General features: G+C 41.7%; 1 protein-coding gene across 1 annotated transcript in view; it reads left to right on the top strand.

The window, feature by feature from the left end:
- LOC126484765 (cytochrome P450 6k1-like) overlaps window positions 1–19,525 on the top strand; it is a 236,329-nt gene extending 216,804 nt beyond the window's left edge. Inside the window, exons 5-8 of the mRNA XM_050108361.1 lie at window positions 2,573–2,754; window positions 4,991–5,212; window positions 18,582–18,833; window positions 19,359–19,525. Coding sequence (XP_049964318.1) covers window positions 2,573–2,754; window positions 4,991–5,212; window positions 18,582–18,833; window positions 19,359–19,525 — 823 coding nt within the window. The remainder of the gene's footprint in view (window positions 1–2,572; window positions 2,755–4,990; window positions 5,213–18,581; window positions 18,834–19,358) is intronic.
- The last annotated feature ends 789 nt before the right edge of the window (window positions 19,526–20,314 follow it).

Raw genomic sequence — 20,314 nt, 5'->3', positions numbered from 1 at the left:
TCCTGAGCAAAGTCAAGTGTGTCTTGCCTATCCAATATGTCTATCACTTGTTGAAGGGAGGGACTGACCAGTTTCAAAATTTTCTCCCGTATACGAACATCAGAAACGTTCTGTGCAATTGCATCACGTACCATAGTATCTGAATAAGGGAGTCCACATTCACACTCAAAAGCACAATACCTTGTAAGGCCTTGCAAAGTTGCAACCCACTCCCGATTAGTTTGACCGGCTGTACGTTTTGTACGAAAGAACGTATACCTTTTTGCAACTACATTGACTGATTCCTTGAAATATGCATCTAATGCAGACAAAATTTCTTCGTAGGACAGAGTTGCTACGTCGCGTCGGGGAAACAATTTCATTATCACACGGTACGTCTGGACGCCGATACACGATAATAAGTGAGGCTGCCGCTCGTTACCTTGAATTCTGTAGGCGGCGAGATAGAATCCAAATTGGCGTGACCACTCCGTCCAGCTTTCCAGTGCCGCATCAAATGGACGAAAAGGTGGTGCAACTTCATGTTGTGGCTGCGGTAGCGGTGGAGGGGCGGCGGCCGCATCGTTTTGCATCGCACGTTGACCCTGGACGAGCTGTCCAAGGGCATCCAATAAGGCCTGCGTCTGCTAATTCTGCAGAGCGATAAAATTCGGACAGTACATCTGGAGATTGTGGCGAAGCCATGACACAAGTAAATTAGTTATATATAAAGGAGACCGTTTGTATCCTCGTCGCCAATTTGTAGTGTTGGCAGAAGAGCCAATACTGTTTTTCTAGAGGAGGCCGAAATGCACGCGTTTAATTACACGCTGACTGGCGTGAGGTCTGGAACAGGACAATATCTTGAGAGTTGTAAATAAAGTACGTAGATGATGTAATACTTAATTTTAATCCACAATTGTAGAACATCTCTCTTGATGATACATGCTTCACATGATAAATATCAATTGACTATATCGCCTTGCTAGGTCGTAGCAAATGACGTAGCTGAAGGCTATGCTAACTATCGTCTCGGCAAATGAGAGCGTAGTTGTCAGTGAACCTTTGCTATGAACGTCGGCTGTACAACTGGGGCGAGTTCTAGTACGTCTCTCTAGACCTGCCGTGTGGTGGCGCTCGGTCTGCTATCACTGACAGTGGCGACACGCGGGTCCGACGTATACTAATGGACCGCGGCCGATTTAAAGGCTACCACCTAGCAAGTGTGGTGTCTGGCGGTGACACCACACCCAGCAGTACGTCCTCTTGCATTGATGCATGCCTGTATTCATTGTCGCATACTATCCACAAGTCCATCAAGGCACTGTTGGTCCAGATTGTCCTACCCCTCAACGGCGATTCGGCGTAGATCCCTCAGAGTGGTTGGTGGGTCACGTCGTCCATAAACAGACCTTTTGAATCTATCCCAGGCATGTTCGATAGGGTTAATGTCTGTAGAACATGCTGGCCACTCTAGTCGAGCGATGTCGTTATCCTGAAGGAAGTCATTCACAAGATGTGCATGATAGGGGCGCGAATTGGCGTGGATGAAGACTGCCTCGCCTATATGCTGCCGATATTGTTGCACTATCGGTCGGTGGATGGCATTCACGTATCGTACTACCGTAACGGCGCCTTCCATAACCACCAGCGGCGTACGTCGGCCCCACATAGTGCCACCCCAAAACAGCAGGGAACTTCTACCTTGCTGCACTCGCTGGACAGTGTGTCTAAGACATTGAGCCTGACCGGGTTGCCTCCAAACACGTCTCTGACGATTGTATGGTGGAAAGCATATGCGACACTCATCGGTGACGAGAACGTGATGCCAATCCTGAGCCATCCACTCAGCATGTTGTTGGGCCCATCTGTACCTCGTTGCATGGTGTCGTGGTTGCAAAGATGGTCTTCGCCATGGACGTAGGGAGCGAAGTTGCGCGTCATGCAGTCTATTGCCAACAGTTTGGTTCACTCCGAGACACGTAGACACTTTCCTTGTTGAGAGCCGTTCCTGGCACAAAGTAACAATGCGGACGCAATCGGACAGCGTTATTGGCGGTCTAGGCATGGTTGAACTACAGACAACTCGAGCCGTGTACCTCCTTCCTCGTGGAATGACTGGAGCTGGCGCTGCTCATTCATGGTTGTTTACATCTTTGGGCGGGTTTAGTGCCATCTCTGAACAGTCAAAGGGACTGTGTCTGTGATACAATATCACAACCAAAGCCTATCTCCAGGGGTTCTGGGAACAGGGGTGATGCAAAAGTTTTTTTTTTTTCTTTTTTTTGGTGTGTGTATCTCCACATCCAAGCATGTCTTCTGGGTCATGACTGTTTGGCATATACTATTAAAACATTTCTACCCAAGAGAAAATTGGCTATGTGTAGTGTATTTTGACAACCACGTGTGCATTACATCAAATTTCATGTATGTTTGATTAGCGAATTCTGAATACTACAAAAACGATCGATGACCATTGTTATCGATTGAGCATCATCAAATAAAGTTAGGGAAAGTACCTTCCTTCGGTTGAGATGTAACCTTACTACTAACTTCATGACTTTGAATGTACATTTGTTTCCCTTATTTTCAGGTTAAAGGGAAGCGCTAGAGACGTCATAATATACTTTCAGGATGTGGTGAAGAGCACTGTGGAGTACCGCGAACAACACAGCGTTGTCCGCAATGACTTCCTGCACCTGATGATACAGCTCAAGAACAAGGGTTTCATTGACGAACAAAGCAAAACGGGATCCCAAGAAATTGATAACTGGAGTAAGTATGAACATATAACTCAACGAACGTGTGGTCAGACAAGTTTGTCACTTCTTCAACAAGTATCTGGAATGTTATTTTATTCAGAAACAGCTGAAGGCGCGAATCGCATAAATATTTTTTTTATTATTTTTACGCTCTTATACCGGAAATGACATTCATAAGATGGAGCCAATGTGAATATCCCACACATCACCACAAAGAGAAAGAACAGGATAGTGCCTAATTACGAGATTAGTAATGAATATTTTGAGCACTTCGTATCATATAAGTATTTAGCAGTAATAGTAACAAGGAGATCACACAGTAATCGCATTATTGTAATTTTTTATACTTGCGGTACATTAACTCTGCTGGTACTGCGAACGGCTGAAAGCAAGGGGAAACTACAGCCGTAATTTTTCCCGAGGGCATGCAGCTTTACTGTATGGTTAAATGATGATGGCGTCCTCGTGGGTAAAATATTTCGGAGGTAAAATAGTCCCCCATTCGGATCTCCGGGCGGGGACTACTCAAGAGGACGTCGATATCATGAGAAAGAAAACTGGTGCTCTACGGATCGGAGCGTGGAATGTCAGATCCCTTATTCGGGCTGGTAGGTTAGAAAATTTAAAAGTGAAATGGATAAGTTAAAGTTAGACATAGTGGGAATTAGTGATTCAATCTGTATATTGAGCAAGCAGTAAAGGAAACAAAAGAAAAATTCGGAGTAGGTATTAAAATCCATGGAGAAGAAATAAAAACTTTGAGGATCGCCGATGACATTGTAATTCTGTCAGAGACAGCAAAGGACTTGGAAGAGCAGTTGAACGGAATGGACAGTGTCTTGAAAGGAGGATATAAGATGGACATCAACAAAAGCAAAACGAGGATAATGGAATGTAGTCGAATTAAGTCGGGTGATGCTGAGGCAATTAGATTAGGAAATGAGACACTTAAAGTAGTAAAGGAGTTTTGTTATTTGCGGAGCAAAATAACCGATGATGGTCGAAGTAGAGAGGATATAAAATGCTGACTGCCAATGGCAAGAAAAGCGATTCTGAAGAAGGGAAATTTGTTAACATCGAGTATAGACTTAAGTGTCAGGAAGTCGTTTCTGAAAGTATTTGTCTGGAGTGTAGCCATGTACGGAAGTGAAACATGGGCGATAAATAGTTTGGACAAGAAGAGAATAGAAGCTTTCGAAATGTGGTGCTACAGAAGAATGCTGAAGATTAGATGGGTAGATCACATAACTAATGTGGAGGTATTGAATAGAATTGGGGAGAAGAGGATTTTGTGGCACAACTTGACAAGAAGAAGGGGCCGGTTGGTAGGACATGTTCTGAGGCATCAAGGGATCACAAATTTAGCATTGGAGGGCAGTGTGGAGGGTAAAAATCATAGAGGGAGACCAAGAGGTGAATACACTAAGCAGATTCAGAAGGACGTAGGTTGCAGTAAGTACTGGGAGCTGAAGAAGCTTGCACAGGCTAGAGTAGCATGGAGAGCTGCATCAAACCAGTCTCAGGACTGAAGACCACAACAACAACAACAAATAATTTTGTGGATGGGATTGATGAAACTTCCATCCACGCATTGGTCCCAGGATCCACTGTTTATTCAAATATACCCGGGAAAGGAATGATAAGAGATGGTTTCTAAAATTCGTTGAGAATGCTGCGTTTCTCAGGCAGTACAAAAATTGATGCTTTATATCACCTCTCAAAAGTTCAATTCATTATTGACGGATTGTGCCAAAATTTTAAAGTTACTCTTTTCAAAAACCGTCCTACCCGAAACGTAGCTAAGACCAACGGAAAAGAGTTACTCACAATATAACGTCTGTAAAATATATCTTTTGTAGTTAGTTAGTGTCTTATTATAGAGCACCGACTTGTGCTGCTCTGCTTTAAGACACAACGATAAGCGTAAATTACCATGTGATGATTATTGGATTTTAGAAAATACACAGTCCCTAAATATCACAAAAACTACAATGAAAAAACTGGCAAGAAGAAACATATACATTTGCAAATTAGGACTTACCTACAGGCTTTCCTGAGTGGCTAGCTCCATAGAAAAGTTGAGTGAGATCCCAGCTGCTTTCTTCTAACAAAACCGTCTAGCAACCAAATGAGCCTTTCTCATCCTACGACATAATGCGTTACTTCGTTGGTAGAATACAACGTTAGTGGGATGAACTCACTATTATCAAATACAGTAATTGTACTAATGGCACGATTTCGTTTCACAGAATTTACGATCGACGACGTGACAGCACAGTCGATCCTGTTTTACGCCGCAGGATTCGAAACATCGTCGACAACCATGAGTTTCGCCCTCTATGAACTGGCTCTCAATCACGATGTACAGAAGCGACTGCACGAGGAGGTGGACGCGACGCTGAAAGAGAACGCAGGACAGTTGACGTACGAGGCCATTTCCAGCATGAAGTATCTCGACAAGGTCGTCGCAGGTGAGTTTCTGCAGACCAGCACAACATAAACCGACATAACTAAAGTGATTGCCTTCTTTTCATTTTCACACAGGCAATCTATATTTGCAGGACCCAACAGATTCCACAGAACTACCCTAAAATAATTTTTCACTCTGTAGCTCATTGTAAGCTGCCGTTAAATTTCGTGGCAGAGTAAAATTGTGTACAAGATACGTACGCCCACACAGACCTCCCTATACCGAATGAATTAATTGGAATTGCTAGAAAATGACATATGTCGATGTTTGAGTACTGATCCGAAAGCTTCATTACATTCTTTCTAGATTATTTACTTGAACAGGCGCACTTTTTTCAATGTCTATATATAAGTAATAAGCACTCCGTCTTCAGACCATGAGTGGCATCCCGAAAAATGGCAACAGCATATGGCGGCCTGGATGGTCCCCCATCCGAGTGCCGACCACGCCCGACAGCGCTGAACTTCGGTGATCTCACGGGAACCGGTGTATCCACTGCAGCAAGGCCGTTGCCCTAGTGTGTATATATAAAGGGTGTAAATTTTGAGTTGACGCACCAGAATAACTCGAAAAATAAGCTTCACACGAAAAAATGTGTAAAATCCAAAGTCGATTATTTTCGAGGAGGACATCAGCTGGTACTAAAATTAGTCCGCCACCCCAGCCTCCTGGGGATGGAGCGGGAGGCAACTTTAAAATTTCGAATCGGAACCCCCATTTCTTATTGCAGAATCAGACTCTACATAAAAAACTACGTACGTTTTGTCTTAAAGATTTGTTTTGATTCTTGGTAGTTCTCGCTGTAATTAAAAAAAATCCATGTTCTCGTTTTTGCGCGGAAAATGGTCACGGATAGATAAAAAACTTATTTACTTCGTAAATTTTGATTCGCTAAAACTAAAACTCTCCCTCTCTCCCCATAGGGTGGGGTTTGATAGAGAGGAATTAGAGTTTTCCAAATGTTGACCCGAATATTAATTTTTTCCCGCAGATTCGGATAAATTTTGTTTGTTTCGTGGTCATGGGGCCAAACAATTTTTAATTATCAAACAAACCATCTTCCTAGCTAACGAACTAACCAAACATTTTTCATATTTTTGACCATAGCCAGTTAAATCCCACTCCTGCAATCCGACGTTAGACGCCAATCATTTCGTAAGAAAATCTGTCATCTTAACTGCCAATGTTGGTATTTCGTATTCTTTCCCCAGTGTAGCTAATGGCGCTTGCTTTTCTGTAGGAAACCAGGCGTGACACGTGGAGTTAACGGCACACAAATAGAGACGACAGTGCCAGTGTATAAAGGTTATTTGCTGGAGTGACGTTGGTAGCTGTCTGAAACAAGTAAACATCGGTCAGAAGTCGTAACCTTGTTCCGACGTTTGTCGTTTCTGCTGCTCGCATGAGTTACCAAGTGCCTTATTGGAGTGCAAGACTTATTGACAGCTGGCAACGCGCGTTACGTGCCCAGACAGACAGAAATCAACACGTTGAGAGTGGAACTGATTTCACTGGGCTTTTCGCTGAGGCGTTAGTCCTGCTTGCCGGCGATCACTTGTGTTGAGTTGGCGTATAAAGGGATATGTAATGCTGCGCCGGCCGGGGTGGCCGAGCGATTCTAGGCGCTACAGTCTGGAACCGCGCGACCGCTACGGTCGCAGGTTCGGATCTTGCCTCGGGCATGGATGTGTGTGATGTCCTTAGGTTAGTTAGGTTTAATTAGTTCTAAGTTCTAGGCGACTGATGACCTCCGATGTTAAGTCCCATAGTGCTCAGAGCCATTTGAACCACCCGAACTGCCGCCGTGCTGGATACGTCAACAGAATGTATGTACTCCATCTCACGGTTGTTCAGTTGTAATTAGGGATGGAAAAAATGACCAATTAAACCGATACCGAGATTTTCGTTCTGAATAAACGGTATTTTTCGGTATTTGTTTGGTCTCGGTTATAACAGATTTTTTAAATTTTTTACTAATAACTGTGTAAAAAATCGAAATTTCAAAGAGCCCTAGCAGCAGTGCTAAAGTTTCTCGTTTGTAAGAAAACGTCTTTCTGAAAAATGAGCAATTTTTATTTGTAAAATTTACATTGATTTGAAATACTGCGTTATTGTAGAAAATGGAAAAAGCGATCAGTACTACTTTAATAACAACGCCGACAGAAACGAACAACAAGCACATGCCGTGAAAATTTGTACAGCATTGCTGATACAATAATGTCCGTGTTGCCTTGTGTCGTTGCTTAAGGTAAGCGTGTACGTGCAGTGCGCAAGATTTGCCCCCACGTGGTCTATACGGTAGCTTCTCGCTGTCGTTGCTGGACATCCGTTGTATTGCAGAATGGAACGAACCCTAGTCTGGACGTATTTCTCCGAAGTGACGTAGAAGAGAAGTACAATGCTTCGGTTGCTTTAAAAGATTAAAGATTTGTCTGCCATTTCTATGAAATAATAATAGAGGGAAGATATTAGGGCAACAGCAATAAATTAAAAACTGTCTATAACTCATTCATAGTATACAATAAGAACAGAAAGTAGCTTCGCTGCTGCCTGTGTTCTCATTGTACCGCCTTTATTTGCTAGTAGTCCCTGAAAATGGACGAATTAACACAAAAACAGAGTCAGTTTTCACCCTTTGCTACTCACTATACGTAACGCCAAAACAGTGGAATGATCCCCAATTACAACATGATTTTTGAGCAGAGCTTCAAAAATTTAGAATCAGTCGGAGAATACTGGTGATTTATTGTAGTATTCAACCACTTGTCACTTTTCTAAAAAAACACTGTGAATGGTGGACGGGCCAAACGGCTCTAGGCGCTTCAGTCAGGAACCGCGCGACGCTACGGTCGCAGGATCGAATCCTGCCTCGGGCATGGATGTGTGTGATGTCCTTAGGTTAGTTAGGTTTAATTAGTTCTAAGTTCTAGGGGACTGATGACCTCAGAAGTTAAGTCCCATAGTGCTCAGAGCCATTTAACCAATGGTGGACGGGCTTAGTTTTCGGTTATTTCTCTATTTAATTTAACATTGTGAGTCTGTGTATTTTGAAACCGAGAGAGTCGAATTTTTTCAATCTTTCTTAGAGTTCTACTTTTATTACAGGAAGTAATGGGAATAAAAAAACCGAAAATCGATTATTTCAGAAATCAATTATTCTGAGAGGTTTTAACAATCAGGTCAAAATGGCGTGGAAAAGTCCATATAATCGAAAACCGATTGTTTCTGCGCTAACCGCAATCCCTAGTTGGAATATTAAAAGGAGTGGTATGACAATAAGACAGCCTCCCAGGACCGACCGTCTAGAGAAAGTCACATTCATGTATATAGGGACTAGTTTCACAGCAATTACATTCAGAAAATTTTGTTCCCCATAGTAGCAATAACGTCGAAAGGAGAAGACCGTGATTTGTTGAGTGCGTTAATTGTACCACGTATACGTCGCAGTACGACGTGACTGCCATCATCCGACCGTGAGAACTTGTCTGATGCCTCAGTAAATGATCGAAGTACGTGATTTGATCCTCTATGCAATCAACCGAATTTTGTATGTTTTACGACTACCCATGGTGCCAAAGTGAGCAATGAAAATGTGCAAAAATGTATCAAAATTGATGACCTCTGTCTACTTTTGTCAAAGATGAATACTCAAACACATCAACGAACAAACAAATATTTATGCTACACAAGCGACAGTGGTTTCCAAACGTTAGAATCAGTGGATGCCAACAAACAAGAACGAGGAAAACGGTGTTTGAATTAATTTTGTGGATTCAATTAAACGAAATAAAACGGTGTTTCAAATAATTTTGTCCCCACATGAACCATGGACTTTGCCGTTGGTGGGGAGGCTTACGTGCCTCAGCGATACAGATGGCCGTACCGTAGGTGCAACCACAACGGAAGGGTATCTGTTGAGAGGCCAGGCAAACATGTGGTTCCTGAAGAGGGGCAGCAGCCTTTTCAGTAGTTGCAGGGGCAACAGTCTGGATGATTCACTGATCTGGCCTTGTAACACTAACCAAAACGCCCTTGCTGTGCTGGTACTGCGAACGGCTGAAAGCAAGGGGAAACTACAGCCGTAATTTTTCCCAAGGGCATGCAGCTTTACTGTATGGTTAAATGATGATGGCGTCCTCTTGGGTAAAATATTCAGGAGGTAAAATAGTCCCCCATTCGGATCTCCGGGCGGGGACTACTCAAGAGGACGTCGTTATCAGGAGAAAAAAAACTGGCGTTCTGCGGATCGGAGCGTGGAATGTCAGATCCCTTAATCGGGCAGGTAGGCTAGAAAATTTAAAGAGGGAAATGGATAGGTTAAAGTTAGATATAGTGGGAATTAGTGAAGTTCGGTGGCAGGAGGAACATGACTTTTCGTCAGGTGAGTAGAGGGTTATAAATACAAAATCAAATAGGGGTAATGCAGGAGTAGGTTTAATAATGAATGAAAAAGTAAGAGTGCGGGTAAGCTACTACAAACAGCATAGTGAACGCATTATTGTGGCCAAGATAGACACGAAGCCCACACCTACTACAATAGTACAAGTTTATATGCCAACTAGCTCTGCAGATGATGAAGATATTGATGAAATGTATGATGAGATAAAAGAAATTATTCAGGTAGTGAAGGGAGACGAAAATTTAATCGTCATGGGTGACTGGAATTCGAGAGTAGGAAAAGAGAGAGAAGGAAACATAGTAGTTGAATATGGATTGGGGCTAAGAAATGAAAGAGGAAGCCGCCTGGTAGAATTTTGCACAGAGCATAACTTAATCATAGCTAACACTTGGTTCAAGGATCATAAAAGAAGGTTGTACACATGGAAGAATCCTGGAAATACTAGATGGTATCAGATAGATTATACAATGGTAAGACAGAGATTTAGGAACCAGGTATTAAATTGTAAGACATTTCCAGGGGCAGATGTGGACTCTGACCACAATCTATTGGTTATGAGCTGTAGATTAAAACTGAAGAAACTGCAAAAAGGTGGGAATTTAAGGAGATGGGATCTGGACAAACTGATTAAACCAAAGGTTGTACAGAGTTTCAGGGAGAGCATAACGGAAAAATTGTCACAAATGGGGGAAAGAAATACAATAGAAGAAGAATAGGTAGCTCTGAGGGATGAAGTAGTGAAGGCAGCAGAGGACCAAGTAGGTAAAAAGACGAGGGCTAGAAGAAATCCTTGGGTAACAGAAGAAATATTGAATTTAATTGATGAAAGGAGAAAATATAAAAATGCAGTAAATGAAGCAGGCAAAAAGGAATACAAACGTCTTAAAAATGAGATCGACAGGAAGTGCAAAATGGCTAAGCAGGGATGGCTAGAGGACAAATGTAAGGATGTAGAGGCTTATCTCACGAGGGTTAAGATAGACACTGCCTACAGGAAAATTAAAGAGACCCTTGGAGAAAAGCATAAACAAAAGAAAAATTCGGAGTAGGTATTAAAATCCATGGAGAAGAAATAAAAACTTTGAGGATCGCCGATGACATTGTAATTCTGTCAGAGACAGCAAAGGACTTGGAAGAGCAGTTGACGGAATGGACAGTGTCTTGAAAGGAGGATATAAGATGAACATCAACAAAAGCAAAACGAGGATAATGGAATGTAGTCGAATTAAGTCGGGTGATGCTGAGGCAATTAGATTAGGAAATGAGACACTTAAAGTAGTAAAGGAGTTTTGTTATTTGCGGAGCAAAATAACCGATGATGGTCGAAGTAGAGAGGATATAAAATGCTGACTGCCAATGGCAAGAAAAGCGATTCTGAAGAAGGGAAATTTGTTAACATCGAGTATAGACTTAAGTGTCAGGAAGTCGTTTCTGAAAGTATTTGTCTGGAGTGTAGCCATGTACGGAAGTGAAACATGGGCGATAAATAGTTTGGACAAGAAGAGAATAGAAGCTTTCGAAATGTGGTGCTACAGAAGAATGCTGAAGATTAGATGGGTAGATCACATAACTAATGTGGAGGTATTGAATAGAATTGGGGAGAAGAGGATTTTGTGGCACAACTTGACAAGAAGAAGGGGCCGGTTGGTAGGACATGTTCTGAGGCATCAAGGGATCACAAATTTAGCATTGGGGGGCAGTGTGGAGGGTAAAAATCATAGAGGGAGTTCAAGAGATCAATACACTAAGCAGATGCAGAAGGACGTAGGTTGCAGTAAGTACTGGGAGCTGAAGAAGCTTGCACAGGCTAGAGTAGCATGGAGAGTTGCATCAAACCAGTCTCAGGACTGAAGACCACAACAACAACAACAAATAATTTTGTGGATGGGATTGATGAAACTTTCATCTACGCAATGGTCCCAGGATCCACTGTTTATTCAAATATACCCGGGAAAGGAATGATAAGAGATGGTTTCTAAAATTCGTTGAGAATGCTGCATTTCTCAGGCAGAACAAAAATTGATGCTTTATATCACCTCTCAAAAGTTCAATTCATTATTGACGGATTGTACCAAAATTTTATAACTATTATGATCCTTCTGAAAAACTATGTATCGACGAGCACGAATTATATTCAGGAATATGTGAAACAAAAGAGACACGAATGTTATATCAGAATGTTTAAATTCTACTGCGATAATGGATACTGCTCCACTTTCCAGATTTACGCTGGTAAACTAGTTGATAAATAAAACAACACAGCGACAAATGTTATGATGAGTTTGTGTCAAGATCTATTCAATATATGCTATGCATTATATACCGATAATTGGTATACCAGTGTAGATTTGGCAAGCAAACTTTTAACAAAGAATACGCTTTTGGTTTGTACCCTTCTACTAAATCGCAAAAGAATGCCCAAAGAAATTGTTACGACCAAATTGAAACTCGGGCAAGTGATTGCAAAAGAGGACGGTCAAGGAATCAGAGTCCTGAAATGGGTACACAAAAGAGACGTTTCCGTTCTTTCCGTCATACATGCTAGTGGGAGGGATTTATCGAATGACAAAAATTGTTACGAAATGTTACGGGGAAAATCTGCTATTGGCCTTTCTGATCAGATGAGTGCATATGGCAGTCCACTGAGAAAGACAGTAAAATTGTATCGGAAGTTAGCATTCAATCTTTTTCTGAACGCCGCTGGTGTGATTGTGTTGTATGTATTGCAACATGTGACGGGACAGAAAATGTCAAACAGAATATACCAGAACCAGTTGGCAGATACGATCACACGGTATTCAGTCAGTGTCGATACAGGATGAAGGAAACATCAGTTGGAAGCAGAGGAAGGAATTGCGTAAAAATTTTTATGAAAGTTACAAGACGAACACAGAAACACTCGGGCGCAATTCGCTTACAAAATTAACTAAACAGGTGCTTGATTAGCCTTTGTAATAAATGCAAATCTAACACCATCTATGTACTGAATGTTTTAATAAATTACATTAAAATTTGACGTGGGCTATTTAACGTTGATGCTGCGGCTCCCAAGCACTGATTTTGTCCAGACGAAAAGTGCACTCATCTCCATAGGACTGGTGGCGCGCTTTGCGTGTTAAAAAAAGAAAAAGAGCACGAAAGGCAACCAAAGGGACAGAGAAAATTATAACCTCACACCCCTACCTCTATTTATTTGGCTAACTCGATTTTAGCGTTGCTAACGAGTACGTTAGACTTCTTCAAAACAATCGTGCACCAATAGCTAATAATATTTGAAGGTTTTTTAAAAATGTGTCAAATAACTGTCACAGTGGTGCAAGTGAGCGTCATGTTTTGCATGGAAACACAGTGATTTTACCGTCGGTTACGTTTTAGTGTCCTCATACTTTCTACTGCACTGCATATTATGTGACAGACTCTGCTAGATTCTCTCCTAATCACTGTAACTAACACCGGTATTTTGTCAGTGAAGTATGAACCTGAAGCGCACCGAACATGGTGGAGCAGTTCGCAAGGAACAAAGTTCATATCTCCGTCGGAAAACCTGATGCACACTGTCTGTGGCTTCCGTTATCAGGCCAGGCTACAACCAATGGTACGTCACTCGAGTATCCTTCCCAGCCCATTGAGCAAGTGATCGTTTTCAAAGTATCTTGACGTCAATGGAGCATTAACGGGTCCTGTAAAACAGAGATGTAAAGTCGAATGTAGTTGAATTAGCTTGGTTACTAGAAATAGGATAACGAACAAACGGTGGTTAGCAAGATTCCTCAAAACTGGGAGTTCCGGCAGCCATTTCCCTTGTTTATAAACTACTTGTGATATTTTCGAAAATGCTTCAAAATTTTATCGCTTCTCACAGAAGTCAGAGTTCCACGAAAAGATGTAAATTGATTGACTGATGATGACACACTTAACTGAGAATGTGGAAGCAGGGAAAAACAAAGAGTAAGAGACTTAACAATACTTAATACCTCGCAGCTAAGCAGTCTAGAACACTTGTCACCGAACTTTACACTTTAAAGGGTTCATATGTTTCGTATCTGTAACGAGGCAGATAGTAATGGTCTAATTGTATTCAGCTCTTGGGTAACAGCAACGTCGAGATAGTGTACTAAAGCTGTAAAGTGTCAGGCAAATCCAACACCTTTCATGAAAACCCTGACATGATAAGCAAATCCAGTAGTATGTCACATAGCTCCGAATAAATCGTGACATTAAATTAACCAAAGTAATACGAGTAACGAGTGAGCAAATGAAATACCACAGACTAATACAAGAATGCCTAAATGCATGTCATAGCTTCCCACCGTGAGACAGACGCAGTTCCGAGGGGAGAAACGAGAACAGAAGCCGAGAGCAGAACCGTGTTAAGCTGGAAGGCCCTACGATAAGGGACGGACGGACACCCACGTCGTCAGTTAACTGCTAGGACCACGCCACCTGCAAGTTTTTAGCGTGAGACTTTTTCGCGTCTCTGTTACGTCAAGACCACCCCCCAGCCCATGTTAAAAGATGGAGCCCTCCAGAAGAACAGTGTAGATCTTACGATAACACAAAAAGGGCTACACCACCCGCAAGTTTTAGTGTGAGACTTTTCCGCGTCTCTGTTATGTTAGGACCACCCCCCAATCCATGTTAAAAGATAGAGCCCTCCAGAAGAACAGTATAGATCTTACGATAACGCTAAAAGGACCACACCAGCTGCAAGTTTTAGCGTGAGACTTTTTCGCTTCTCTGTTACGTTGCAAACTTTAAAAACATTGCCCCACCACGAAAAGTATAACGTTTCTCATTGGATAGACAGAATTGTTGTAGGCGGAGCTTAAGGTTAAGATTGAGACCCTGATTGGTCAGATGAAAACACAGCCAGATAGTTTTTTTTAAACCAACTTCGGTAAACTGTAGTAAGGAGAAGTTAGGGGAGAGTTGCTTCAGAGTTGCTTCGGAGACGGCGAGGTGAGCGGAGCTGTGCCCCCTGACGAACACCGACAAGGTAATGAACGCACACGATGCCGCATAGCAGCGCATAAAGCTTCACTCAGAACTGCAGAAGTCTCATCTGTTACATCCCCTTTTTGCGTAATGCTAGTGTCGATCGTCAATTAAAGCTCATGGTGTTCACATTTGCCACTTGAAGTAAAAATCTGAAACGCGATGATTTTTCTGTTATATAGTTATTGAGAAGCCACATCAGCCACTGTAATTTACGACAAGTTAGATAAGTAATTAAAGATAATTGAGGGTCACTGTAGACCATATTGATAGTTTTCTCTTTTGTGAAACTTAATTTAAACCTAGATTATAGATGTGATATGGCATAGGTCATCCTTCGATCCATTGTAGAACTTGGAAACCCATTCAGGAATATTCGTTCACATTTTTGTTGAACGCAGTCGGTTTTTACCATCCTGTATTAAAACATTTCCTTTTATCAATAGTGCAATTTATAAACGATGTTTTGTGAGTAGAATAAAATTTCCAATGGTAAACTTAACTGCTTTTTCGACGTTATTTTACCAGTTAACTAAAAATAGGAAAGCCTTGAACCCCTTCCACTAAATTTAGTTAGTATTAAGATTCTTTTACAGGGAGTGCAGTGGAGCTGACGCTGAGATCACTAAGTATTTGGTTATATCATCGCTAGTGTCACTGAACTCTTCTGAATTCTACATGTCATGTGTGGTCTGGCGTCTCCTTACCAGCAACAGGTCCCAGGTTCAAACTAGTCAATTCCCTAAAAAACACGCTCAGAGCGTCGTTGCGCGAAAGTGGTAGGGAGACACGATATAGAACAAACAGACACCACGCAGAATGTTTAGAAGGCAATTTGAAACAACGAAAATGGAATAACATATTTCATCACAACCAAATACATTTAAAAAAGTTAGATCACGCTGAGATCTTTAATTGGGCAGTGATTGTCGACACCGCCACCTGATGAGTTTCTGTAATAAATTAATTAAACCTCTGTGGAAGGATAGAATTCGTATTTTTGTTCGATACAGTAGATTAGGTTTGACAATTCGCTTGATTTGCGCCTTTGGTTCTGTATAATTAGAATTTGTGCGAGATTGATTAGTTCGAAACCGAACACGGTTTCATAACTGCGACAGGCATTCAATAGCCAGCGCCACACATATTTTTCTCGGCGAATTTCGGTTGAAATAATGCGGAATTTGTTGTGGGTCAACGGGGAATATTGCCGCCGCAGCCCCTGTAGTTTCATGTAGTTCCGATAGGTGGCGACGCCATCCGTTCACGTAGCCTTCAAACTGGCGTCTGTAACGGAGCAGAGAGCTGTCACTGAGTTTCTTTTGGCGGAAAACCAGAGCATTGCAGGTATTCGTAAGGGCTTGCAGAATGTCTCCGGAGACATTGTAACGAACACCGGCTGATGGCACATAGCTGTCACTCCTGTAATGCTGGAACGTGCGGACACTCTCATTCCATACTATAGTGCCTGTGTTGCTCAGAAGTACTGTGTTCAGAAGGATTGCATGTCCGAAGGAACATTGCATCGTACTCCTGAACAACTCAGGCACTATCGTATTTATCCGTCGGCACCGAGCAACCGGCTTTCAATTAAAATGTTTCCCCTGTACGGGAATATCCATAATGGATGTACAAGTGCATGATTGACGACATGTGAAAGTTTTGATCTGACCGTGAAGTGTGCTCAGATAGCTTAACGGCAAGACAATTGTAGTGTCACCGCCAGACACCACACTTGCTAGGTTGTAGCCTTTAAATCGGCTGCGGTCCGTTAGTATACGTCGGACCCGCGTGTCGCCACTATCAGTGACTGCAGACCGAGCGCCGCCACACGGCAGGTCTAGTCTAGAGAGACTCCCTAGCACTCGCCTCAGTTGTACAGCTGACTTTCCTAGCGATGGTTCACTGTCTGCATACGCTCTCATTTGCAGAGACCACAGTTTAGCATAGCCTTCAGCTACGTCATTTGCTACGACCTAGCAAGGCTCCATATTTTTCGTCAAAGTTCAAGATGGCTGACAACAACAACTTGTCATTAACCGCAGCAGTTGCATGTACCACAATTGCACTGTGTGCACATGCGGAAGAGAAGCTGGGGAAAAAAAGGAAACGTACCAGGGTGAAGCATTCAACAAAACTTGTTACGTGAGTTTATAGTGGAGGACGTCAAGTAATACATCAATTACTTAAGAATGGATGAGCATACATTTCTGTATGTGCTCGGTGAAGTGATTCCTCATATCTCAAAGCACAATACTCACTTAAGGGGGGGTAGGACGTCCAACGGGCCTGACTTGGAGCAGGAGAGGCACCACAAGACATTTTATTTTCTACTGTCTATACTTTTACAAATAAATCCATAAAACTTTGTCAGCATGACCAGGAAGGATTCAGGATTCACACTCATAGCAGTGGAAGTGCAAAATCATAACAAAAAAATAACAAAATAATTTTTTTTAGATACGAAATTTCATCATTTTTCACTTACTGTTGGCTGCATTTGTTGCTATAGGTACATTTTTCTTCACAATTAAGAGAGATTCTTTGATGAATTTTGCACAGCACACTAACCATACTTACAGGTGTATGAAACTCTAGAATTTTCCAAATCTATTAAAAACTGCGGTAAAAATTGAAATAATTAACTACAAAATTTGATTTTTTTCTAAACATAAAGTATAAAACGTAACAGTTCATTCATTTTTCATAAATTAAATACATTCTAGAGTTTCAGACACCTGTAACTATGGTTTGTATGCTGTGAAAAATTCATCGAATGGTCTCTTACTTATGAAGAAAAGTGTACCTATAGCAACAAATGCAGCCAATAGTAAGTGAAAAAATGATGAAATATCACATGTAAAAAAAATTATTTTGTTATGTTTTTGAACTTCCGCTGCTACGAGTGTCAATCCTGAATCCTTCCTGGTCATGCTCACAAAGTTTTATGAATTTGCTTGTAAAAATATAGACAGTGGAAATTAAAATGTCCTGTGGTGCCTCTCCTGCTCCAAGTCGGCCCGTTTGACGTCCTATCCCATTTAAGAACTGCTATATCTGCAGAAGACAGGCTCACTGTACCACTCCAATTCCTTGCTGCAGGAGAGAGTTAGGTTACGATAGGTTAGGTTAGGTTAGATTCAGGTCTCCAATCTTCGTAATCTATTTTTGTATTCAGGGCGCCTCACGTTGTAAAGCGCGTCATCAGCTTCATACATCTCTATTAATTTTGTGGTTGTCAGTACACACCAATTGTATTTACTGGCAATGTTTAATAAAAACAATACAGATGACAGAACGCTGCAGCGATGCTAGTCCTCCACGTGATAACACGTCACATTGCAGTGAACAGAAGACAAGCGCCTTATTTGATCAAATCTACAGTGAGGCCCTAGATTTGATCAAATATTTGACGACATTTGACAAAGTTCCCTATTACACCATCAAATTTCTTTGACAAAGATATTGGACAAAGAAATTTAATAGTGTAATACCGGTCTAAGGCGGTCGCATTGAACGGAAATTATGTTGAAAAATAGGATTTTATAGTCAAAACCGTCGGGAATAATATGGTGAATTGGAATCCTGAAGAAACCCAACTTGCTGTCAGAAAACAAAAAAAAATGTGTTGCGTCACTTATTGAACGCTCCTCGCAGAACGAACCGGTCTAGAACTGAGTTACCTGTAGTTCATACATCATCTGATGGCCGAAAAGTATCAAAATAAAACAATTTAATGCAACAGTAAGAAAGACATTTTGGAAAAGATGTATGTAGCGCTTCGTTTTCATTTTAGCGAAGTTGCTGAAAACCTTGAAAACTATAAATTTGTAACCGCTATTGCGTGTGTCAGTTACTTCATTTCCCATACACATTCATTTCGTTCCACAGAGACTCTTAGAAAACACCCATCGTTTAATCGCTATTGCGTGTGTCTGTTACTTCATTTCCTATACACATTCATTTCGTTCCACAGAGACTCTTAGAAAACACCCACCGGCAGCTGGCACTGACCGAAGATGCGCACGCGACTTCCAGCTTCCTGATGGAGGACCTCTTATCGAAAAAGGGACTCCTGTGTTCGTCCCGATTTACGCCCTCCACCACGACCCCGAGTACTACCCAGAACCACAAAACTTCGACCCCGAGAGGTTCTCAGAAGAACAGAAAGCGGCGAGGCACCCATATGTGTACATGCCATTTGGTGAAGGTCCTCGGAACTGTATAGGTAAGTCCTCAGACTCTTACTATGAGTACAGCAGACAAAGCATGCGAAAAATTTACGATTGTTTGCAACACATTTGAAGTGACGCATTTCTTTATTAACAACTGCTTCATCTAAGATAGTTGTTTGATAACCGACGTTGGTTACGTTTCCTTGGACAACTGGGTTTCGTTTTATAATAATAGTGATTTTGAAGCCGCTTCTTTCCCTCTATCTATGTTTCCTTTGGAAAATAACTGCCGGCCGCGGTGGCCTAGTGGTTCTAGGCGCTTCAGTCCGGAACCACGCGGCAGCTACGGTCGCACGCTTGAATCCTGTCTCGGGCATGGATGTGTGTGATGTCCTTAGATTACTTAGGTTTAAGTTGTTCTAAGTTTAGGGGAATGATGACCTCAGATGTTCAGTCCCATAGTGCCTATAGACATTTGAACCATTTTTTTGAAAATAACCTTAGCGTGATTAGTTATACACGAGACTAATGGAAATCAAAATGTGACTCATACGACTGGACTAATTTTTGTCTTCCAGGTATGCGTCTGGGTCTTCTTCAGGCTAAGATCGGTCTGGCGTACATGATGTCCAAATACGAAGTTCGCCGATGTGAAGAAACCAAGGTGCCTCTTCAGTACAGTACATGGTCCGCGGTTCTGATGTCTACTACTGGTATACAACTGAAACTAGTCCAGAGGAAGTAATCAAAGATATCTCACTGGTTACTCTCAACCGTCTTTCGCATTGTTTGTCTGTGTAACTTTTTATACTATTTGTTTTGTAAATATCATCTTTGTGGTTGCAAATGGTGAGGACACAATAAATTATTTCATTCCAGCTACATAATATTGTTTGTAGTAAATTTTTTATTCACCTGTTGCGTAGTTCGTCAACGTTTCCTGCAGTTCAAGGAGGATTCAGAACCTTCAATCACTCTTTGATACTTTAAGTCTTTGGAAAAAAATGAAGTGCAGCTACCATTAATGCGACATTATTGTGCGACCGTACGTATTCGAAGTGACCACCATCAGCAACGAAATAATGCCATTGTAGCCCTCAGAGAAAACTGCCGTTGTGACTGGTACGATGGCTCTTCTCGAGCATTTGACGCATACTTGTAGAGCCTTCAGTATTTTTGGCCTCTTTCAACAATCTTCGCCCTTCGGAATTCCACACTGAAGGAGACTAAGAGGTGTTAGATGCCGAGGTGATGCTATGTACACAACTGTACGTCTCCGTCGTATCCGGTTTGTTTCTAGAGTGTTATTCAGTTACTCTCTGGCATCATGAGAGTACTGAAGTAGAACAGCACATTTTGTTACCAGTATTTAAAATCTCTGACCACAACGCAGCGCTTGATATTTTTAGTAGAATAACACATGTAATAAAGTAAAGAGCGGAGCAATTCAGTAAATCTAAACAAAATAAAGTCAAGGAAAAGAAAACGAAAATTGTTGCAGAGACGCACTGGAGGGCTGCGTCAGATAAAATTG

Source organism: Schistocerca serialis, chromosome 6, assembly GCF_023864345.2.
Source record: "Schistocerca serialis cubense isolate TAMUIC-IGC-003099 chromosome 6, iqSchSeri2.2, whole genome shotgun sequence".
Lineage (NCBI taxonomy): Eukaryota > Metazoa > Arthropoda > Insecta > Orthoptera > Acrididae > Schistocerca > Schistocerca serialis.
Note: the sequence above shows the minus strand (reverse complement) of the source record. Positions and strands in the feature narration are given on the sequence as shown.